General features: G+C 38.6%; 1 protein-coding gene across 3 annotated transcripts in view; it reads left to right on the plus strand.

The window, feature by feature from the left end:
• The window catches only part of EFR3A (EFR3 homolog A), a 165,694-nt gene that overhangs the window by 17,868 nt on the left and 122,559 nt on the right, over positions 1 to 25,267 (plus strand). For 2 of the 3 annotated variants that reach the window (XM_050940803.1, XM_050940805.1), the window contains exons 2-3: positions 1,961 to 2,013; positions 11,321 to 11,413. In XM_050940803.1, coding sequence (XP_050796760.1) covers positions 11,401 to 11,413 — 13 coding nt within the window. In that variant the 5' untranslated portion in view covers positions 1,961 to 2,013; positions 11,321 to 11,400. The remainder of the gene's footprint in view (positions 1 to 1,960; positions 2,014 to 11,320; positions 11,414 to 25,267) is intronic. The other variant, XM_050940804.1, reaches the window with a different exon arrangement.

The raw sequence follows: 25,267 nt of genomic DNA on the forward strand, positions 1-25,267 counted from the left end.
TCCATGGACTTATGCTCGTCCAGCTTTCCTAAATAGTCCTGAACCATTTCTTTCTCCACAGAGGGCTGGTCACCTCCTCCCCATGCTATGCTGCCCAGTGCAGCAGTCTGGGAGCTGACCTTGTTCGGGAAGACAGAGGCAAAAAAAATCATTGAGTGTATTAGCTTTTTCCACATCCTCTGTCACTAGTTGCCTCCCTCATTCAGTAAGGGGCCCACACTTTCCTTGATCACCTTCTTGTTGCTAACATACCAGCTCCATCCCAGAGCCTGCACCCGCAGCCAGAGCCCTCACCCACCCTGCATCCCAACCCTGTGCCCCAGCCCAGAGCCCTGTCCTCCACCCAAAACCCCTTATCCCCAGTCCCACCCCAGATCCCTCACCCCCAGCTGGAGTCCCCCCCCCACAGCGCAGAGCCCTCTCCCACACCCTGAACCCCTTATTTCTGGGCCTACCCAGAGCCCGCACCCCCAGCCCAGAGCCCATGCCCCCTCCCACACCCCAATCTGCTGCCCCAGCCCGGTGAAAGTGAGTGAGGGTAGGGAAGAGCAAGCGACAGGGGTAGGGGGAAATGGAGCAAGTGGGGGCAGGGGACAGGGCCTCAAAGAAGGGACACAGGGCAGGGTGTTTGGTTTTGTGCAGTTAGCTGGCAACTCTAGTGACACGAAATGAAGAGACTGAGGAAGGGGGAGGTATGGAGCACACAGCCAGTCATCACAGAGAAAGTTCAGTCACTGTCTCTGGCTGGTTCCTCTTTGCAGCTTTCCTATCCCTGTGGACTTGGGAGAAATGCCAAACCCCTCACACCAAGGTAACTCCTCAGATTTCCACTGCCAGTTCTAAAGCATGGGGGTGCTAAAACTTCTCAAAGAAAAGGTTGTAAGAATATTTTTATGTGGGCAAAATGTCTTTCCTAAGCTTGTTCTCAGAAACAGTTAAACTGTTTTAGCACAAAATTTCCTAAAAATTCAGCATTAGGCACACACCTGGTATGAAAAACTTCAGCCTGAACAATTGAGGTTTGTTAAATTTGAGCTTTCAAAAATAGGGTCTTATAATAGGAAATGTCAGGCCATAATTATATTTGTCTCTACCTTCTACCTATAATGTTTCACTGGCAAAGTGTATCATGTCCCCATTCATTGCGGTTGTCAAAAATTCAACACTCAGACATCAGGCTCTTTTAATTAAAACCTTGTTAAGGCTGCTCAATTATGTGTACTACAAATGCATCCTTAATGAAGCCAGAAAATATCTGTTCTCTGTAATCTCCGAATCAAATTTTCAATCAACAGTCATTAATTTATCTTTATTATACAAACATGCACCACCCACAATACACATGCTTTCTCTTTCCACATAAAATAAAAATAAAAGCTGTAACTTTGTCCTTCTGGAGAGGCATACTTTTCAGACAAGATAGATTGATTAAAATCACTGATTTTAATCAGCAAGCAGTAAACCTTGATTTAAATAATTGATTTTAATCATATTTATTATTTTACTCTTTAGTTATCTTCGAGAGGTTCATTCTTGTTGGTTATTATATCCATTAAAACGTTGATTTGCAACTAAATGTAGTTTTATTAAATTTGATTCTTCTTTTCGCTAGCCAGAGGATACTGTATCTCCACATCTAAACAATAGTATAACTCAGCATTCATGTAGTCAGATTACTAATTTTTGTTTTTATGATGTTAGAAAATGATGAATTATGTATTATTATTAGATGGTTTTTTACTTGTGAATTGTCAAGCTGCAATTGGATGGAAATTGGAATTCAATTAAACACACATGGCTTTGTAAAAAAAAAATTAGTTACATAAAACTGTCTTCTATCTGCTGTATACACAAGGAAAAAAGTGTATCAAAGCATGTTTTGCATTTGAAATTAATGTATTAAACCAATGTACATTATATCTTGACTTCTTACTCAAATTATATTTTTATTTTCTTATAGCTTATTTCCTCTTGCAAAATTGAAGACAAATTCCTGGCTAACAATGCCTGATAGTAAGTATTACAACCTTTAGTTACCTTTGAAAAAACATGTTGTGTATTAAATATTGCTTAATTGGAGTAGGGGGAACCCAGGTGAAATAAGGGAACTAATAATGCAGGTATTATCTTTTTAGTTTCAAATGGAATTTGATTTGCTCAAGACCATGTGATTGGCCATACATTGATGTACCAATACATATCTGTTATTGAGAACGTTGTAAAAATGAAATCTCCTATATAAAGTTGGTGACTTCTTGTTAACTGCTCAGTGATCATAAAATCTTCAGAGTTGTAAAATTGATCATCATAAAGTTATGGTGAATTTAGTATGTGATTTAAAGTATGTTATTTTGGAAAGTATGTGGTGGGGCAAAACAAAGTTACAAAAGAAGCCTGTGGTTCTTCAGTGCAGTCCTACCCACAAAGTATTTTAAAATAGTGAGTAATACTGTATAGTAAATAGAATTAATAGTTAACTTATAAAATGATAAGTCTAATACTTAACATATAAAAATAGAGCTAACATTTTGACAGAAACATCTTTAAGACTCAAAAAGATCATGTATCTTGAGGAAGTAAAACCTCATGTATATAGACGCTTCAGGCTGGGGAAGAAAATGAACCCACCACACAATTAATACCAGCTAAATTAAGTAACTTATCTCCACACCAAAAAAAATATAAAATAAAAAATAGTTTTTGTAACGAGTGAATTTCTTTCATATTGACTGACAGTCTTCCACAACAAAAATCAGGATTGTTGGAAATATAGAAATACTGTTTTGAATATGGATTTTTCAAATGTCTGGATTGATCTAGAAACATTAACATATTTTGATTCAGGGATTTCTGAGATGACAAGTGGCCTAAACCATAAATTATCTGCTATGTTAAGTGCTAAATCTGTTTGTGTATTTTGCTCTTTAGTTACTACTTGCTATTTACTGTAAAATATTTTTGTTGTATTACAGTGTCACTTCTTTTTTTGTAAATTGCTGTTCTATAGCTGAAGCTGCATTTGGATGTTTGTTGCTGTTTGGGCCCTCATGATTATGAAATACCTTTCTATAAATATTTTTGCATTATTTTTTTTCTGCATCATGGAATAAAGAAATGGAACAATCTCCTTCATTTAAGTATAGGGAGAGCTCTTGTAAAGAGAACATGTTATGTAGAATGCAGAGCAGGTGATGTATGTCAACAATGTTAATAGATTACATGTTGCCAAAATGGATATTCAATTATAGTTGAATTCACTTTTGAGGTTGCTGGCATAGAGTGTTCTTTTTTTTTTTTATAGAGAATGCTTCAGTGAAGATGTAAATTTAATTTTTTCTCTATCTTTATCAGAAATATTTCCCCCAGGTCTGGCAAACTGAGTGGTGATCATGACATAATAGAATGATTGAGTCAGAACACAAGGGTTGAGAGAGGGCGTGTGATTTGGGTTTTAGGAGAGAATGGGATGAGGTAGAGAGAAATTGGGAGTAGAGGAGGGTTTTATTTTGTATTGAAGGGGAGTTAACAATTTAATTACTAAATTTTATTCTATATTAGTTTCGAATTCAGTGTGAAAATTTGTACTGAATTCCTAACAGTATATTTAAGAAAGTAGAATTGCTCAGCTAAATGGGTGTGTGGTTGTAATGAACTGTTGAGATTAATAGCACTAATTCTCTTGATGGTCCTTTATGACTAAAACTGGAATGCATATGCTTGTCTGTGATTAGGTAGCTCTTCAGAATACCTTTCTTTTCTAGTAGTACATAGACAATAGAAACAAGACTTGGCCATTAAGATCAAAAAATGGGAAGGAAGCTTGTAGCTTCTTTAAGCAGTGCAAAAGAGTGGTGATTCATGGGGAAGACAAGTGAGGAAGAAGACCTGTATAGTGAATGTGTCAAAGTTGCTGATGTTGAATTTCAGCCTGCTCACTTTGAATAATAAATCAATAGATTAGACATATAGAGAATTGATCACACAAGAGGTATATGGGTGCTTAATCAAGAGCAAAGGTTTTTAAACTTCTACGGCAGTACTTCTGTAAAACGGTGAAACATCTTTCTGTATTTAAGCAGTGATGCTTGATGCTATATTTATAGCCCCTCAGATCTTTTTATAATTGTCAGGGATTTTTTTGACTAACTAAACTTACCCCTTCTACCCCACACCCATCCCTGGGGAAAAAAAATCCTCTTCGGACCAGTCATATGTGTTTCATATCTGTCTTTATCAAATGGTTGCTTGGTGTAAATGAAGAGATTCTGACTTGTGGATGACTTTAGAGTTGCAGGGGTAGCTCTTGCACAGAACTAGAACAAGACAGCAAAGAAATCTGGAGATAGGAGCAGTGGGATATTCAGAACTAATGTACAGGAAATAAATAGCAAAAACTAAAATTTGTACACTATGTAACCAAGTGATGTGGGTTGGGTGGAGAATGTAACCTGACAGCTACACCTATAATATTAGTACATTTGAACAAGAAGCCAGGTAAATATACTGTCTTAATTTTTTTATATAATAAATTATTTCCAATTGGAAAGGAATGGGATCAGATTGTGAAGAATATAGGATATTAGGTGTGAACAGATGAGTTTGAAGATGGGTTTTTGCAAGCTTTTGAACAAGCTTGCTAAAGGTGGTTGTACTCATCTTTCCCTACCCTCTGACATAGGAGAACACCAATGTCTCCTTAAAAAAAACACCTGATACCACCATTTCACACTCTCCCACCCTTTAAGTTGTATACTGGGGATGTGTCTTGATTCATCTTACTTTACGTTTTGTATACTATATTATCATTATTATGTGCTTGTAGTATTTGTTACCAGCTTACTGGAAGACATAACTCAAGCTTTTTACTCTGTAAAGCTGAGTCCTCCCTGCATTACTAGCTTGAGATTCAGCAGCACTCAGTCTCCAACCCATCCTTCCCGATGAGCTACCTTGAGCTTAAAGCTCCAGTTATCTCATGCTAGAAACTTCTGGGTGCAAGTGCACTCAATATCCTGCGAAATGCTGTGGAAAAAACCCCTCTGAGTTGGAACTTAACTTCTTTGTTGGTGTCACACAGGATTCCTTCTAACCAACTCTCAGTATTTCTAGTTGTGTTATGAAGTAGTATGTTGCTATGAAACCTTAAATTATTTCCGTCTTCAGATGGCCATCTGTTAAAGCCTCCTCATACACATTCAGCTTCAATTTCGGCCCTACAGGTGCTTTGCTCTGACTAGCCTCGTATGGCTCAAAATAGAGAAGTCCCATAGGAGTCCCCCAAGAACAGAGCTCCACTACAGCCTACTTCTCCTCTCATTGTTACAACTTTGTTCATACTGTCATACTCAGCTGCAAAACATTGAGTTCAACCTCATAGTTATTCATGTGCAAATAAGACATTGCCACTAGACAGGTCTGTAGTCATCTGTCTGAGGTTGAAATTCACGTTGTGCATTTGAGTACATGTAATTGTGAGAAATTGGATGTGCATTTTGACTGGTAATTTGTTGCAGCATAGATGAATTTATTTAAGTGAGTGAGTTTAAAACAGTTTTTAATTATTTAAATCAAGTGGGAAACCTTGATTTAAAAAATTGATTTTAATCTTGTTTTGTGTTTGTACTTTTTAGTTATTTTCCTTAAGAGAGGTTCATTCTCATGTTCATTTGTAACCAAATATAGTCCTCACACTAAAGTTGGTACTACCGTTTGCTAACCAGGAAGATACATTATCAATGCACACTTACACAAGTAATTGTATAGTGTGAACATTCAGAAGCTTAATTTTTGCATGTTTATTATGTTTAAAATGGTGAATGACTGCTTTATTTACTAGATATTTTTTTACTCTGGACTTGTCAAGCAGCATTTGCATGGGAATTGGAATTCGATTAAAAGTACAAAAACATTTTTAAATTATTAGATAAAGAAAGCTACCTTATGTGCTGTATACATAAACATTTTTCTTAATAAAACATGTTTTGCATTTAAAACTTTGATTTATTAAGCAAAGGAAGTAGTATCTCTAGTTAGTGAATTGATGAATTGTTTCTGGTCACCATGGACCAGAGTTTTGAGGGTATTTAGGTGCCTTAAAATGCAGATAGCTGCCTAATGGGATTTTCAAGATTTCTTAAGCAGGGTAGATACTTAACTCCTATTGACATAAAGTGAATTGACATTCAGAGGGAGTTAGGCATCTAGCCTGCTTAGGTGCCTCGTGGGGTTTCCTAAAGCATCAATCACACATGTAAAATGCCATTGAAAATCTGGCCCCATGTTCTTCAGATCGTTAGGGTTAGTAGATCACATCGTTTCCCACCTGTTTTCATTCATAGATTGGGATAGGAAAACAAACTTTCCTGCTTTTTCAATTCCCATTTGCCTTTTTAGCTTTGAATGAGCTAATCCAAATGAAGAGAGGAGCCTTTCTGCACCTGCTGGCTAAACCATTGCCAAAAGTAATTTAATGGAAGAGCTTTTCTGCCCAACAGAAATTGAAACCCCTTAAATTTGGAGATAAAATTGCTTCATTATAAAGACTGAAAACAATATAGATGCTTGCTTAATACAGTATATGATGTGATACATTTATAAAGTTTGAGTGGACCTCATAAATTAAAGATGTTTTCTTCTTGATGCTTTTTTAGTTATGTAAAGAAATGTCCATAATTCATTCAGATTTTAGGTTGAGTTCATCGATGCAGCATATTTATATTTATTTAAATTGTAATAGATTATAAATTTAGGTCTTAACAAACTTTAAATTTACTTTTAAGCACAATTTTAAAAATATTGCATAAAAATCTGATATTTGTGATTTTAAAAACAAAAAATCAGTTTATCCATCCTGTTTGGAGTGAGAAGTGTGTTCATGTGGAGCTGAGGAATCAGAGCTGTGCCCCTGAGTGGCAAGGCATATGACTTGAGATTGATGTAGATGTGAATGTTGTCTTAACTGGTGATTTTCTAGATTTTTAGTGATTCAATTGATTGGAATACAATTAAGCAGTCTTAACTCTAAATTCATACTTTTTTGTGAGGGAATGTTTATAATGCCTTTTGTGGTTAACTAGTAAGAATTTTCAACAATGATTGGCAGGCCCATTGTTTGTCACTGGAGTATGCAAGATAATAAGCAAACATAAAGACAACCAAGATAATGCATAAAATGTCAGTCATTTTATTTTTACAAGTGTAGCTGGCTGTAGTATTAATTAGAATAATAATTACGTTAGTGATGTTTTAATAATAGGAAAGAGTACTATAATGTTCTGTTTAAATTGTTTAGTTGGAAAGAGACCACTCATCATTAGAATGATCAGGTATATGTATTCATTATGTGAGAATTAGCAAGGCTTAATGTAGAACAAGCCCAACTTTAGAATACTCAAATTGTTTACTCATTGTTACAGAAGTATTCCAAAGTCTTTGGATTAGTTTTCCTCAATTATTTCTATTTTAGAATTTCATTCCTACTTCTCAAATCTGATGTGTCTGTTTCTGGCATTCTGTAATGACTACTTTTATTTTCAGCCAAAGGATATTTTGAAGTTTTTTTTGTTTGTTTGTTTGTGTAAAGTGAAGTCTGTTTTATAGCAGGTGGATTGAATGGAATGAAGGAGTTCCCTTCCTTGAGATTACAAATTACACTTGTTTAAAAAATAGTATTGTATGCTGTCAGGGATTTGTCTGTTTTCACTTGGGTCTTCCAATCATTCCAAACTCCAAGGAAATAGTGAGAGATTACAGAGGAGAGATTGTTTTCAAAATCTATTACAGACTACCGAGTCAATACCTATTGCACTAGATGCTGAAAACTTTAAATACTGCACAAACTCTTGTTTTTCCCCTGTTCTCCTTAATATTCTGTTTTTTATTTATGGCAAAACTTTTCAGCCTAATATTGTTTTGAGTGTTAAAAAATATTATGGTAAGTTAGTGACTAACTGAAAAATGAGTTTACCAACTTTCTTTTAATATTACTAGCAGAAATTGTACAGAATACATTGCCATCACAGATCTTTAAAGTTGCCTTCATGTTGTCAAAATTGCCTTTATAGTTCAGTGCCACTTTTTTTTTTTTTCCCCCACTTGGGAGAGTATGTGGGGGAAATAGTTCCATGAAAGTGTTGAAACATCAGGAAATATGAGATTATATACATTTTTTTTTAAAGAAATGGTTTCTCCTTAATATTTTAACTTATAACTATATTCTTAGTTTTTACATGATATTACGGAAATACAAAGTATGACATGAATCCCACATTCTGTCTTGCTACAAAGATGCTAAATTTACTGGAAGAGTTACTTGAGAAGATTAGTGGTCATTTCTAAAAAATCTCTTTTGTATTTCAAAGGGTTGTTTATGGGTACAATAGGGACACAATCAAGTCTACAACTAGTAATAAATATCTATGCCAGTTAGCATGTAAGTGGTACACAACTAAATTTTGATTTGTATTTAAATGTCTGCAAAACTGCAGTGGAAATAAAATATTTCAGTGGACTTATTCGTAATTTGTGGTCCTGGGAATTCTACTGTTGCAGATTTTTTCCAAGAATGACGGATAGTATTGCATCTACTAGAATAATTTTGCTCAATTTGGGCTTGTTTATAACTATATTTCTCCACATTGTAAAAGAGAACTAATACTTTGTAATTCTTTAACAAGCAAGGGAAATAGAATATTCTGGAAAGAGTAGAAGATAGACATTTCCTTGAAAGAGCCAACAAGAATATTAGATTTGAAAAACTTCCATTCACATTAATTTATTATGATTTTAAACTTCTACTGAACTCCAGTATGGACAAAGAGGAAATACCTGATAATGAGCGGGAACCCAGTTTGATTGTATTTGCTTTGACTTTGCAATAGTCCATAAATAAATGAAAGCATCATTCCCAGTGAAAAAGGAACTAAGTTTTTTTTAAAAAACATTTCTCCTATGAAATATAGTTATAAGTGACCACCATAATAGACGATGTTTTCCTATAACCTTATATATTTTTAAATGTTTGTCATTTTGTATTCTGTGTTGTATTGTTGAAACCCTCACTCTTGAAACCCTCACTCTATCTTGCATAGCCAAGATAAAGACTTAAATACAGTACTTGGTAACAGTGTTTAACAAAAAAGAAAGATGTTGTAGAAGGAGAGGGTTGTATTGGAGAGAAAAGGCTGTGCAGCAGTCAAGATTCTGGGATGGTGAAGGAATCAGTGTTTGTAAGTGCCATGGAAAGCCTTTCAACTTCATTCCACTGGATGATGAGTCAGGAACAGGAAGAGAAGGTCTGCTTGGAGCTAATTTTAAAGCTCAACCCAAGCTCAAGAGTGAGTCATTTTCATATCTGACCCAAACCTGAAGCTTGTAGGTGGGTTGCAATCCTCTGGCCAGGATTCTTTTCTTTGCCTCTCACTCCAGACTCCCTATTTGCATAAAGCCCATCTGCCTCTTACAGCCTTCTTCCTCATGCACATACCTTCTTTACCCTAGGCCCAAACCCCATTGTTTCCCCGTTCCCTTGCATTCCCATTCTTTCTGTCTCTGAACTTCTTCCTTGTTGCCTTCAACAACAGAAAGCAGCACCGTGGGGAGAGGTGGAGCTCAGTTTCTCTGCACTCTTGCCTCAGCTACACCAGTGCACAGTGAAGCCTAGGCAGCCATGCCTTGATGCCCAAGCCACAGAAACTTTAAGGAGCAGTGACAATTGGGGCCAAAATTATTTATTAAGGAGAATTCTTGAGTCCAGTCTTCACTCATCAGACCAATAAAATGGTAGCATGTCAGTTAGCTGCAGAGGAAGGGTGGTGATTGGTTGTTGTTTCTGAAGGCAAGTTCCCCAGTTATGAGTGTCCTCACCTGGCCTCCTCTATAGTCTTAAGTACAAAATTCAATTCAGCCATAACTATGGAGTTGCGATCCGTGCTTCAGTTGCCAGATAAGCTATGAACCCATTTTTTCATTTTGCGTATTGATGAATACGATGATCAGATTATAAATAAGAGCCATTCTTTAAGAGTTCCTTTCAAATAAAAATTTGAGTTACTCAGTGGAAAAAATATATTAATACAAAGGTTTTGTTCAAAGTGTGTATACATCTCACTTGTGTAGAGAATCTTCAGATAAATTACTTGTGTAAAATTGTGCTTCATATGAAGTATTTAATGAAGTAGTATTAAAACACTGCAGAACAAAACTTCCCTGATTGTGGATACTAGAAAAGGAATCTGCACATAGATTGTAATTTTTCCATGAAATAGTTGACAAAGAAGGATTTAATCAGTATTTTCTTGAAACACACTTTTTCACCCATCTGCTTGTACAAACTTTTTTATTGATTTTTGTTTCATAGAATATCAGGTTTGGAAGATCATCTAATCCAACCCCCTACTTAAAGCAGGACCAAGCCCCAGACAGATTTTTGCTCTAAATCCCTAAATGGCCTCCTCAAGGATTGAACTCTCAACTCTGTGTTTAGCAGGACAATGCTCAAACCACTGAGCTATTCCTGTTGCTAACAACTAACTCTGTTGTTCAAGTTTTCCTCTTGCTTAAGCAATTACAGTGCAGGTTTCAATATACAAAATGACAAAATAATTGAATAGACAAGGCTTTAGGAGAACATTGACTACAGTGGTGGCTTACTTTTATCCAAGAGATTTGAAAATAATTTCACTGTAAGTATTGAAAGGACACTTTGCTTTATATCTGTGTACACATAAAACATTAAACAATTTTAATGAAGTTGTACAATGTTAAGTCCACTAGATAATAGTGAAACAATCTGCAAAAATACAAAATAACTAACAGATTACAACTGTCCAACTACGACTCTGTCCAAAAAATTGTACCTTTTAGTAGGTTATACAAGTGCATATTCAAAATATGTCTTGGTAGACCTTTTATAGGCAGAGAATATATTATGCCTATGAAGACTTTCATTTTGTCACATGATTTTGCAGTTCGTAATTAGCTATTGATGATTGTCTAGTGTTCTACATTAGGGAAGAGGCTGTGCAAATTAGAATCAATGGAAGCTTCTGTATCTAAAATTATCTATGCAATGCTATCTGATGAATGCTATCTCCAATTTTTTTGCATTTTCAGTATTTCATGTAATTAGTGCCCTTATGTCTTTTCATTACCTACTGAAAAGTTATGTATGTCTCTGATGGGTTTTTTTTTTCATTTTCTAAGCTATCTATTGGCTAAAAACATACTGAAATTCAAAATCAAAATTTTGCAGAGAATATTTTATAAGTGTTGCTAAATTTTATTAATTTCCCTGTTTGTTAAAACCTATTATTGTTTACAGAAATTACTTTGCAACTGGTTTTCGTATCAGTCGTTGATTGATCTTCATGTCCAACTTTATTTGATACTGATTTCTGAATCATGGGACGCACGGGTAAGGCTCATGCTGATTATACTTGCTACTGTTCTGATTTTTGTTGCATAAAAATACAAAGATAAATTGGTTTAATTTTTGTGTTTGCCATGTGACTATATGCATGTTATAGTATCAAAAGAGTGAACTGGCCTGAGATGACTTATAGCAATTAATGATTGATACACTGAAAACTTTTTGGCCTGTCTTGACAAATGGCCTCTGGGTTTTCTCTTTTTGCCTTCTGGAAGGGACCAGGGATCACTTTAAGATCAGATACTTTGTGAATGATCAGGGATAGAAAGTAATTGGTTGCTCAGTTCCAGCTTTCAAATGGTGTAATCTCATTTCTAGGAGTTAATGAGAATATGTGCTGCTAAACTTGTGCTAGAATTGAAGGAAGCTGGTAACTGGAAAAACTAGATCTTAAAGCAAGGATAAGATCATCAAATTTAATAACTCCTCTGGGAGATACAGGCAAAACTCACATCAGTTGGTGGAAGAGTGAAGGGTCTTCGAGGTCTTTGGCAATAGGCAAACAGAGTATGTTGGCTCTGTTCCACTGGTTTGTATGAAAGTGTGGTATAGTTATGACATTGCCCTCTCCATGTGTTCATTGTGTTTCTCAGCTATAGATGTTCTTGGTCATGTGCACCAGGAGCACATTGAGATTCTGGCTGATCCCTCTGCGGGTGTCCTTAAGGGGCAGAAGGCTTTTTCACTTATTCCAGATTGAGTAAAATGGTAACAGTACCTTTGCTTAAGGTTGCCTCACATTTTCCTTTAGAAGACCCTGTTTTCTGCGTCTTAAAACTTTTGAATTCTTTAACTGTTTGGGTTCAAATTTTCCAAGCTGGGTGTCTGCCCAAGCCAGAAGGCTTTTTGCAAGTTTCAACAAAACCAGTGTAAGCGTTTCCCAGAATTATTTTTGAGGAAAAATGCATTATTTTACCCACGCTAAATTCTCTTAGCCATTTCATTGAGAAGTGCCTCTGTTTTGGATGAGGAACCCAAAATTTGGCAAGGGAATCATCTTGTTTTTTCCATCCTGTTGAAAATATAGCCAAATTTGGCCGAGTTATAAGCTGCTTTTATAAATAAATCAATCAGTTTGTACATGTTCAGTTGAGGTTTGTTAGAGACCGTCAGCTAAAGTTTCAAAAGATTCCATCTGCACTGAGCGTGCTCTGTCCCTATTTGCTGACCAGACTGTGCATGTATCATTCTTCAGAGTGACTGAAAATGCTTCATCCCCAGGCTGCAGGGGCTGAGCAGGACTTCCACTGCAGTTGTTCTTCCCAGTACCTGGGGGCTGATATGGTATGTGGCAATGGAATGGACAGAAAGGAGACTAGTCTTTTGCTCACAATACTCCTGCTGCTGGTGCCTGACTGAATGTGGGGTTTTTGGTTAAAGTCAAGTTGGTTTAGCACATCATAAGTGTAGCTTTCAAGTATGATCCTACCTTTGGATAAAATAAAAGTGATAAGGGAGTGACTGAAGCTGTGCCAGCTTAAAAAAATTATGCAGTATCATACAGACATTTCCTGATGAAGAAAATTTCATGTGAAAAGGTAACTGGTGGCTTGCTGGGAGTATAGGAAATCATAAATAAACCACAAAGAATATATTTGAAAGATGGAAAACTATTTAAAATCCAAACTAGCCTCCAACTGTGATATCTGAAGAGCATGTCCCAATTAAAATTCTTCATTTATGGAATATTACTTTATTTTGTTAGCCTGTTGCAAATGAATTTTTCATTTAAAAAAGGCAACACTTTCATAAGATACAGTAAATCAGTACCTGATTAAACTACTAATAAATCCTGTTAAAACTGATTTATAATGAGAAAATTGAAAAATATTTAGAGTGGAGATTGTCTTGCTGTCCCCTTATGAGTGTCCTATGCTTTGAAAATAAACATAACTCCAGAAAATTAAATCTATAGACAGTACACGGTAGTGCCCATAACTACTGCTTTCGTAAAGATTGCGGCAAAGAGTCCTGTGGCACCTTATAGACTAACAGATGTATTAGAGCATGAGCTTTCGTGGGTGAATTCCCACTTTGTCGGATTAACACTTCAATATTTGTCAGTCTTTAACCACTTAGAAATGATCTAAAGTTACAGTAAATGTTGAATATTTGATGTTCTGGAAACAGTCTGAGCCCTAACTGATTTCCCATACTCTTTTTACAATCTTCCCATTTAAATCCACTTGATTGTTCCACATGATATTCAAGACTGCACTATTTGTTTAGAGCTGACCCCTGAAGAAGGAAAAACCTGATCTTTGCTCCCTGGACCTCAGATATGGCTGCCACTTTGCAGAACACCAAATGCAAGAAAGAGAATTAGCTTGTGGTGTCATGAAGATGAGGTACTGCTATAGCACTGATCTAGGACTCAGGAGATCAAGGTTCTCAGTTCAGCCACCAAAATAATGTAGCTGGAGTCGACGTAGCATAGGCTGCCTTACTGCAATGTTTACACCGTACTGGGTTGACAGGAGAAACTCTCCCATCGACTTACCTTACGCTTCTCGTTCCATTGGAGTACTGAAGTCGATGGGAGAGCAATCTGCGGTCAATTTAGTGGGTCTTCAGTAGACCCGCTAAGTTGACCCTAGTGCATTGATTGCCACAACATTATACATATGTAAATAATTATACATGCCTAACTTTTTGGCAGTCTGGAACAAAGTATTTAAAGGCTCACAACACCCTTATGAGCAGGGCTGGCTATAACTTTTTTGCTGCCCCAAACAAAAAAAAAAGTGCCGCCCTGCCGTAACTCCCCCCCCCACAAGTGCTGTTGAACCCCCATCCTGAGCGCAGAGCCGCCCAAGCCTCCCCCCTCCTCCGAGCACCGTGCCGCTGAAGGGCTCCCCCCCCGCCCTCAAACACCGCCGGCCGAAACAAAAACAAACCACTCCAGCCCCGCCTCAAGGTGGCGCCACAAGCATGTGCTTGGTTGGCTGGTGCCTGGAGCTGGCCCTACTTATGAGAGAGCATCTCTCTAGCTGGATAGGGAAATGAGGTACAGAAAGGCTGTTGCTTGTCAAGGCTGCACAGTGAGTCTTGCTGGAAATAAAATCCAGAACTCTTGATTGCAGATCCCATGCGATAAACACTAGACCATGCACCCTTATTTATATAGTACCAAAGGTTAACTTTCATTTTCAAAGCATTTTTCAAAAATTAAGCAATTCTTTGAACAACACAAAATGTCCATCCCTGATTATGGCCAAATTCTGTGAAACTGTGGATGAGGGGGGTGCCGGGGCTCAACCCTCCCTAGGGAGGAAGGGAGCCACACTGGCCTCGTCTTGTCGTCCGAGGGCCTCTATCTTCAGGACCTCAGTCCTCTCCGGCGGTTCAGACCCTGTACGCGGGGCCGGGCAGCGACACAGTTCAATAACAGAGGGGCCAGGCCTTGGGTCGGGCGGGCCCCAACAAACCTAGTAGTCGATTATCGGCTCTGGCCCTTTGGGGCAAGGCAGAGCAGGGGCAAAGTCAAGAGGGGCCCAGCGCTTGGTTTGGGTGGGGCACCAAACACAGTTATCAGCTCTGGCCCTTTGGAGCAGGGCAGAGCAGTGGCAAGGTGAAAAGGGGCCCAGCCCTTGGTTTGGACAGGGCACCAAACACAGTTATCAGCTCTGGCCCTTTGGAGCAGGGCAGAGCAGTGACACTAGGCGGGAAGAGGGGGAGTCTGCCACCCGGTTATGGGTGGCAGGGGGAACGCAGGCCCACCCACTCCTCTGCGTTCCAGACCGGGGCCCTAATAGCGGCTGACGCCGCTAGTGGCGGTCAATGGGGAAGGGGGTCTTGACCGAAACACACTGACATAGGCGCAGGGCCTTCTGCAGCCTGACTATAGTCAGCTGCCCCTGGGCTACTTCCAGCCTCTCCCCCGGTTCCTACCTGGTCCATTGGGGTGTCCAGTACCATGGGCTCCTCCCAGTCCGGGATTACCTCCAGGACAGTGGACCAGGTCTGGTCTGGTGGCTCCTCGGGGCTATAGTGGGGACGGGGCAGCTCCGGCAGCTCCTCGTCGTAGCAACTGCGGGGCAGCTCCGGCAGCTCCTCGTCGTAGCGACTGCGAGGCAGCTCCGGCAGCTCCTCGTCGTAGCGACTGTGGGGCAGCTCTGGTGGCTCTTCGTCATAGTGGTGGTGGGGCTCTGCGGCTTCCCAGTGAGGAGAGTCAGCGGGCACGTCTGCTCCTGCCAGCGGCCGAGCCCTGACTGAGGGCTGAGGCCCGGCTTTTATCCTTCCGGGTCACCGCCTGACCCTTTGAGGGGCGGCACTTCCTCCCAGCGGTTCCGCCCTGGGGGGTGATTGACAGGGCTCCTGGGGAGGAGGGGAGCCACACCGTCTTGCTACAGAAACATTGCTTTTTTAAATGTAGTGTTGCAATTCGGATTTGTGTGTGTGTGTGTGTATTGAGTGTAATATAAAAGTATATTGAGAAGAGAATGGCTAAAACCCAGAAAAGGAGTACTCGTTTATAATCAGGAAACAAAGACTATGTTCAGTGACAGTTAAGGTTGCATTAGGACAGACTTAGGCACTCAAAACCTTAAAAGTAGGGAAATAAGATAAGGGGAAAAGTTCCTGTTTCTTTCCACCTTCTTATTACTTACAATGTTGTTAGTATCTAGAACTCCATATGATTTTCACTTCTGTGTCCAACAGATACCAGAAAGAATATGTACCCAACTTCATCAAATTTGCACTCTAAAGTGAAACCTTAACAGTAACATCAGCAGTGTGAAAGCAAAATAAGTTCCAAAAGCATGTGACAGACGTGTCAAACTGTTGATGCAAGAGACTGAGGTCACTGAGTTTTGCATGGCAGAGTGAACTGAATAAAGTTGGGTTGTGTACTGCTGTCTAATATGGGTTGGAGATGGAAGTGCATGCCTTTTTGGAGGAAGTTTTAACAGCATTGTACACAATGTAAAGATGGTCAGGAATGCTGGAAACTTTTATGTTAACTTGAAAGCATAAAGTATGAACAAACAAGGGTTTGAATGGGTAGGATGGGTTTTGGTGCAACCTGAATTGTCACTGACTTTGTTTAATTTTTCACACAGGGGCCAGCTGAGAGTGAAAGCCACATAGTGATAGGCGCTGTGTAGAAACGTAGTAAAAAGACTGCTATCCAAAGAGAACTTATTGTCAATGGCTGCAAGCAAAATTGGGGCTTGAATTTCACAATGCAGCAGGTGACTGAAACAGGCAAATGGGGAGTGAAGAGAGAGGTGGGAATATGAGCTAAGAATAAAACCAGAATTTTATGCATAATAAGTAGTAGTGTATGATTATATATAATATATAATTATTGACCCAGTCCTGTTCTCTCTCTCATGTTATGTGTTGCTACTGACTTCACTGGAGGTAGGACCAGATGCTGTGTGTGCATTGGCATGTACTTCAATACCTTAGTTGCAGCTTAGAAAGAACTACTGAACAGAGATGATATAACAGCCTTAATCCTGCCCTTTTGGGGTTGCCAGTCATCAGTCAGTCTCTAACGATCCCTCTTTACATACCCCGTTACCAAACTACACTCTCCCAATATGTTACTTTATATATCAAACATCCCCCTAGTGGCTGAGGATAGGGAAAGGAATCCGGTAAACAGATTGTGCAAAAAGGGGGCAGAGTTAAGGTTGCAGTGTATGTTCTGTGATATACAGTTGTTGTAATGGTAAAGAATGTGTGCTTGTGAGTGGAGGAGTACAGGGTATGTATTGATAGGTGGCTTAACTTTTCATTTTCCTTTTGTGGATTTCTAGTCACCTTAGCTGATTCAGTTTTTTTGCTTATTAATATAAGACATATTAGTCCTGCAGTGCTTACAGTCTGTGTATAAAGTTTGTCTCATGAGAGTCCCCACAAAATAATTGAACCTTAATATTTAAAAACTAGGTAGATTTTTGTCATTAGTTCTTGAAGTTGTTTTATGAACACATATAGTGAAAGATTACTTTGTGTGAAAACTAGACACTTCTTTTGTCATGAAAGCTAAAGGAGGAAGAAGCATGGAGACAGAAACTTTTGTTGTCATCCTCTGCCAGGGAAAGTTTTAAAGTGAAAATTCCTGGATAGGGGAAAGATTTTGAATCTCCTCAGGCCATGCCTATACTAGCTAGCTTATAGCAGCACAGCAGCACTGATGCAGCTGCGCCTCTGTAAAACGGCTCATGTAGCTGCTGTATGCTGACAGGAGGGAGCTCTCCCATTGACATGATAAAGCCACCTACACGAGTGGCGGTAGCTATGTAGGTAGGAGAAGCTCTCCTGCCAACACAGTGTTGTGCGCGCCACTACTTATGCTGGCAAAATTTATGTTGCTCCGGGGGCATGTGTGATTTTTTTTTTTCACATCCCTGAGCAAAGTAAGTATTGCCAACTTAAGTGGTAGTGTAGATATGGCCTAAGTCAGTTATCACTTTTTACTAGCATTATAGACTGAGTTACTGAAGTCCTTAAATCATGGTTTAAAGACTTAGTTATGTAGAACTCACCATTTACACTAGTTGAAACGTGCCCCATGCTGCCAAGGAAGGCAAAAAACTCCCAGGATCTCTCCCTCAGGTCAGACTGGCAGAATTCCTTCCCAACCCCAAATATGGTGATCAGTTAGATCCTGAGCATGTGGGCAAGATGTGCCTGACAGAAACCTAGGAAAGAATTCTCTGTAATAACTCAGAGCCCTCCTCATCTAACTATTCTGTCTGAATAATTTAGCTATGTAGTGAATGTGTGTATTTGTGCTTTTAGGCCCTGATCCAGCGAATCATTTAAGCACATGCTGAATATTGAGTGCTTTGCTGGATTGGGGCTTGAGTGAGGGTGGGATTTGCAAGTCATTTATTAATTTGGACTGCACAGTTTACTCCTTTTAAAAAAAAATTAATAATCTGTCTTGTCCATTTGACTTTTTTTTAAAAAACAGTTTAAATAATGTCTTAATTCATCTATAGAAGAAAAAGTATTCTTAAAACATTTATTTCCAAAACTAGTTAAGATTGCTGTATGATAGCATAGTTTACCAATCACCTTAGAAAACAAAGCACTAGAAAGCAAAACTTGTAGGTAGAACTCAAATCTTGCATTATGTATGAAAACGCATTATAATCAAGTGTAAAGAACTTCATATTTCATCCCAGCATAAATACTGATTAAAAGATCAGTTCTCAAAATGTAATTGTAAATCAGACTAAAAATGTATTCCTGTACATTGTCATAGATTGAACAGCCTCAAATGTAAGTTAGTTCATATATTTTCCCTCATAAATTGATACTTTTCCTCCTAAAACATTATTAAAATTTTCACCTTACTGATGTCAGCTTGTTCTATGAAGATAATTGTTAATGCTAACAGGCATTCTTTGTCACCCAATTAAATTAATAGGCAGCAGGTTTAATACAAACAAGACAAAGTATTTTTTTTATCCACACAACACACAATTAACTTGTGGAACTCATTTCCATGGGGTATTGTGATGACCAAAAGTATAACTGGATACAATTTAGATAAGTTCAAGGAGGATAGGTCCATCAATGGCTACCAGCCAAGATGGTCGGGGGTACAGCGCCATGCTTGGGGACTGCCACTGACTGCTAGTAGCTGGGGAGGGGAGAAGGAATGGATCACTCAAACTGCCCTGTTCTGTACACTCACACTTAAGTGCCAGTGCTGGCCACTGTTGGACACAGGCTGCTGGGCTCATCTGTTAGTTATGAAAAAATGGTTCCTTTGTATCTTTAGCTATGTAGTAACTGTGTCAAATATTGTATACAATTAGAAAAGGTTTTCATGGATATTGTGTGAAACTTGAAAGTAAAAGTTTAGGCCAAGATCTTCAAAACTGACTAGTGGTTTGTGCCTCAATTTTTTGGGTGCTCCAGTTGAGACATACTAAGGTCCAAATTCATCAAGTCACTTATGTCCCTCTCTTTTTTCCTTAATTACATCCCTAACTTCAAGCATAAACTGCTCAGATGCTTAAAGTTAGGCATATGTTTAAGTATCTTGCTGAACTGCGATCTTAATTTGTCTCAAGCTAGGTGCCAAAATCATTAGTTATTTTTGAAAATCTTGACCATAGCGTTTATTTTATTAATTTCAAGCAGAGATGGATCTAGTCTCTTATTAGGTTTTCTCCTCCTGATTTTGGAAAATATAAGGTATATGGGGAGCAAACTGCCTGTATGTGGGGAAAATTAATATGTGAAAAATTAATAATATGAAATGAGTAAATGTTTGTTGCTGAGACTGCACTTAAGCATTTCGATGCTACAGATACACTTCTGGTTTTCTGACATAGCTATACCTAGATTGTTCCCTAACCAAAACAGTGTTCCAATATGCAAAATAGATTGGAAGTTAACTGATTCATAAAAAGGGTAAACCTTTAAAATGTTTAGTTTCCAGATAAACTTTTAGATTTAGCCAGGTTGTGAAACACAGGTAAGATCTTGGTTAGAAAACATGGATAAGATCTCATCTACTGTTGACATTTTTGTAACAAGGAATAACCATGCTGTAACCAGGTTTTCTTGTATGGCTGTATCTCAAGTGCAAGTCTGGTCTAAGGCCCCTTGTACACCCGAACAGTTTTACCAGGTTTTTAACTTGTTAGTGACATTAGTTGCTTCCAGATGTGATGTTTTCCTATTATATTTGTTGAACAGTAGCTCTGGATGTTAATGTTTCCCATCCAGTAGTCTAGGCTCTCACGAAGTTGTCCTGTAATCAGGTCAGATCTGTTTAGAAGGATGCCATCTGCACAGCACCTCATGTCTGTATCACCAGACTGAGTGGTCCTGTCTTCTCCTAGCTCTGTGTCCCATACATCCCAAGGATACATTGCCTCATGTTATTGGTATTGCTCTGGATGTATGCTGGGGGCCTTTGATGTCCTGACTTTCCCAGAATGCACTGGTAAAAACAGTGAAGTCAGTGTTGGTGGTGGATGTGTATATATAAACAAGTTTGACACTTGGTTTTGATGTGGAAAAAGCTGCTGAATGGATGTAGCTCAACCATTTTTATTGCAATTGCATCAGATGAATGTGTAGCCTGGCTAGTTTAATATTTGTAGTGTAGAGATAGCCTTAGTTAAAGAGGGGATATGTGTGATATAGTACAAGATTGCGGGATGGGGAGTGTATCAGAGGGTAGAAAATTAAAGCTGCTTGGAACGTCAGCCTATTAGGGATTTAGGAGCAAGCATTCTGAATCTTTCATTAGGTGTAATTGCCCAAAAATGTTGCATTACACTCAGTGTAATAGTAGGCAACCTTCAGTTTTGAGAGACCATGGTACTCAAGAGAGTAATACACTCTCAGAACTAAATATAATCCGATTTTCCTGACATGAGTTATGAAAAAGCCATCTTAAAATTGTGGCCCCTGTCACTACTATTTATAGTGTGATCGTGCTTTCTATATTAAGTGAACAAGGGTAAGAAAAACATACAGCTTCTTTTACTGGAGTTAAGGAGGCTGTGATGGAAAATCTAATTTTGGACCAATCAGCCTTGGAGGTGTACATCGTAAAGCAATATTGTGTATCCTACTCCAGTTTGGTTATTGCTTGCCTAGCTTACTTTAATAAAGCAAGGTCAGGAACACTAACTTCTGTCAACAACTTGTCTTTGTGAAACAATAACTTTCTGAATTTCTTACTCATGGTTTGTGAAAGGAGTAGCATTTGGGACTGATAAGACTAAGATGGTAAAATAATGCATGTTGTATCTTTGTATTAATCCCCATATCTTTACCCTAGAGATGATGATCATGAGTTTTATGGCAGCCGACAAATGCATTGGCAAGTACTACCAATGTTTTTAAAAGCTCAGAAGATGCACCTTCAGAAAGCTTTTACTGTTTTACTGAGACTTGGCAGCTTTACTTCACAAGGGTGGCACTGTGTATGTGCTGAGCAGTTACTTTTATTTTTTTGATTGAAAAACATAAGAATGGCCCTACCGGGTCAGACCAAAGGTCCATCTAGCCCAATATCCTGTCTTCTGACTGGCCAGTTCCAGGTGCCCCAGAGGGAATGAATAGAACAGGTAATCATCAAGTGATCCATCCCCTGTTGCTCATTTCCCAGCTTCTGGCAAACAGAGGCTAGGGACACCATTCCTGCCCATCCTGGGTAATAGCCATTGATGGTCTTATCTCCATGAATTTATTGAGTTTTGTTTGTTTGTTTTTGAAATCTGTTATGGTTTTGGTCTTCACAACATCCTTTGGCAAGGAGTTCCACAGGTTGACTGTGCATTGTGTGAAGAAATACTTCCTTTCATTTGTTTTAAACGTGCTGCCTATTAATTTCATTTGGTGACCCATAGTTCTTCTGTTATGAGAAGTAGTAAACAGCACTTCCTTATCTACTTTCTCTATACTAATCATCATTTTATAGACCTAAATCATAAATCCCTTTAGCTATCTCTTTTCGAAGCTGAAAAGTCCCAGTCTTATTAATTTCTCCGCCTACGGAAGCCGTTCCATACCCCTAATCATTCTTGTTGCCCTTTTCTGAACCTTTTCCAATTCCAGATGTGGGGCGGCCACATCTGCACACAGTATTCAAGATGTGGATGTACCATGGATTTATATAGAGGCAACATAATATTTTCTGGCCTATTACCTATCCCCTTCTTAATTATTCCCAGCATTCTGTTTATTCCCAACATTAAAGATTTTCAGTATCGACCATTTTTTCTTTGCTACAAATTATTCACTTTTATGTTTGACTTCGACCTACATCATTATTCATTTTAAAACTTTATCAGATGACAGCATGATGGCAGAAATTGTCTATTCTAGAATTCTGGTGGGAAGTAAGATGCAATTTATACATGGCCAACGTTGAACAGTATCTGTCAGAAAAGCGGGCTATGATAGTGACAGGGAATATGGAGATTTCGGTGAAAAATGTTGATTTCCTGCAAGCCAAATTCAAATAGCAGACTTCCTCTGCCTCTGATGATAAATTGAATCAGGGTGATTGAAATTAAGATAAAAATGTTTGTTATTTTGGAGACCTGTGTTTCCCTAGGTTCTGGAATACTGTGAATATGATAGCAGTATAAAAAACTAGGTTTTACCCACTTGAAACTGCTGAAAATTTCTCTTGGTTTAATTGTGTGTATATATTTACCTGGAAAAAAAATCTCATTGTAGTTGATCTTTGCAGACATTTGAGAGTTTGGTGAATACTATTGCTTGATTCTTTATCGTTTATTTTTATATACAGAATAATTTTTGCTATTGACTGAATTAAAAAAACGTATCCATTAAGGTTTGGAACAACTATTTAAAAATTTCCTTTTAGGCTGTTAAATAAGAGTGAGAGGGGGGTTGAATGCCACAGGAATTGTAGTTTTGAAGAGCAAAACAAAGGTGTGGCCAGAAAGCCAGGAAACCCAAGAGCTTGAAAGATTGGGTAATGAATGTGTGTAGTGAAGTGTATTTTTGTGGAGATGCTGTGAAGTCGCAAATGGAAGGCGTTAGCCACCTGATCTTTGTTAGTCAGAAGTTTGGAACTGAGAGCATGCATCACAGGAGTATTAAACATTGAATAGATCAAGACTTTGCAGAGTAATAAAATTGTACCCAGCAGTACCACACAATTGTTAAACTCTGTAAATTCACAAGGAGGCACCATAAAATAATTACAGAGCTCTGCTTTATTTTCTTTCTCCCTTTAAAAAGTGTCACTAAAACCTATGAAGTAGTGAAATACAAGCTAATTAAGGAAACCTCTCTTCATTCAGCTAGATATCTTTAAAATCTCCAAACTAATAAGACCTCATTTTCTCAATAATTCCATCTTTTTGTGGGACCCACATTTCATCTCGGATCCTTAGTGTGAGGTTAATGGAACTCCCTAGTTGTGAGGGTTTTGATTCTTGACAGAAGATGTGAGATGAACAAGCCATGCCCCTACTGGTCATTACATGTCATACTGTGCAGAGTATAAATACTGCCTTACAGATGTTCTAGTGAGTTCCTTCTTGACTGTGGTCAGTGAGTGGCCTGCCTTATTGGCCATAGCTCCAGCTTTTCTTTAGATCCTAACAGTGCCTCATTGGGTATCTCCCAGTCAGGTGTGGTATGATTGTTGAAACCTTTCACTTGAGTGGTTTGATAGATTCCCATGGTGATTTGGTGCGTGTCTTGGCATTCAGATGCCACTGATTGTTGGTGCCTGGCAGCTCTTCCATGCTCAGTCACATTAATTCTTTAAGCTGGTACCTTGGAGCTTCAATGTTTGCATTCCCTGGACCTCTTCAATCAGCCAGTGTTGGAACTTCAGGAAGTGCTTAAGATGCTTCAGGCTCCCCCATTCCCTACATGATTCCAGCGACTTGAGTTTAGGTATGCTGAATCTTTTTGCTATGGGCTACTGTTTGAATTCAGATGATCTGGAGCACTTGGACATCAAATACTTCTACTGAGGAACAACAAGACAATAACTCCCTAAGGAAGGTGCTGTCTTTCCAGGTTGTTTACAGATGCTGTCATTTTTTGATTTTTTTGAGCTTAAATTAGTTCAGAAATCAGAAAAGCTCTAAATTGAAGGTATCTCATCATCGAACCTTTGTTCAGTTGGGTTGCTGTGACTTAGCAGCCTATTCTTTACTAGGTAATAGAGGAAATCATGGTAGAGCCTTCACATGGCTGTCATAGTCTCAAAGGCAATTGAGGAAAAAGTGTAGCTTATGCCTCCATCTCCATGTGAGAACTTAGTGGTGAAGGCAACCACAACTAGAAGACTGGGCACACCTGTAGGTAAAGTACCCCATGATTGTGAACTGCAATATGGGGTTCATCAGGACATACAGTTTACCATGCAACTGTTTAACATGAATTACCAGTTCTTTCTGACCAATGTCTAGATGAAATCATGGAAGAAGGCTCCTACCTTCATATATTTTCTTTTGCAAAAGAAAGGTCAGGAGCTAAGGAAGGAATTCTGTGAGGACACACATCTGTCCTGGAATCAGGTTCAAACAGGCGTTGCAAGGTATTTATGTGCCAATTATGCTAAACATTCGTATGCCCCTTCATGCTTTGGCCACCATTCTAGAGGACATGCTTCCGGGCTGATGATGCTCATTAAAAAAAATAATGCATTAATTAAATTTGTAACTGAAGTCCTTGAGGGAGAATTGTATGTCTCCTGTTATTTTACCTGCATTCTGCCATATATTTCATGTTATAGCAGGCTCAAATGATGACCCAGCACATGTTTGTTTTAAGAACACTTTCACAGCAGATTTGACAAAACACAAAGAAAAAGTAGCTACAGCACTAGACCCAAGGTTTAAGAATCTGAAGTGCCGTCCAGAATCTGAGAGGGACGAGGTGTGGCGCATGCTTTCAGAACTCTTAAAAGAGCAACACTCTGATGTGGAAACTACAGAACCTGAAACACCAAAAAAGAAAATCAACCGTATGCTTGTAGCATCTAACTCAGATGATGAAAATGAACATGTGTTGGTCCAGTCTGCTTTTAATTGTTATCGAGCAGAAACCATCATCAGCATAGACACATGTCCTCTGGAATGGTGGTTGAAGCATAAAGGGACATATGAATCTTTACCACATCTGGCATGTAAATATCTTGCAACGCCAACTACTACAGTGCCATGTGAACAGCTATTCTCACTTTCAGGTAACATTGTAAACAAGAAGCGGGCAGCTTTATCTCCTGTGAATTCTAATCAGACTTGTTTGTCTGAGTGAGTGGCTGAAGTAGGACTGAGTGGACTTATAGCGCTAAAGTTTTACATTGTTTTATTTTTGAGTGCAGTTGTGTAACCAAAAAAAATCTATATCTGT

Source organism: Gopherus flavomarginatus, chromosome 2, assembly GCF_025201925.1.
Source record: "Gopherus flavomarginatus isolate rGopFla2 chromosome 2, rGopFla2.mat.asm, whole genome shotgun sequence".
Taxonomy (NCBI): domain Eukaryota; kingdom Metazoa; phylum Chordata; order Testudines; family Testudinidae; genus Gopherus; species Gopherus flavomarginatus.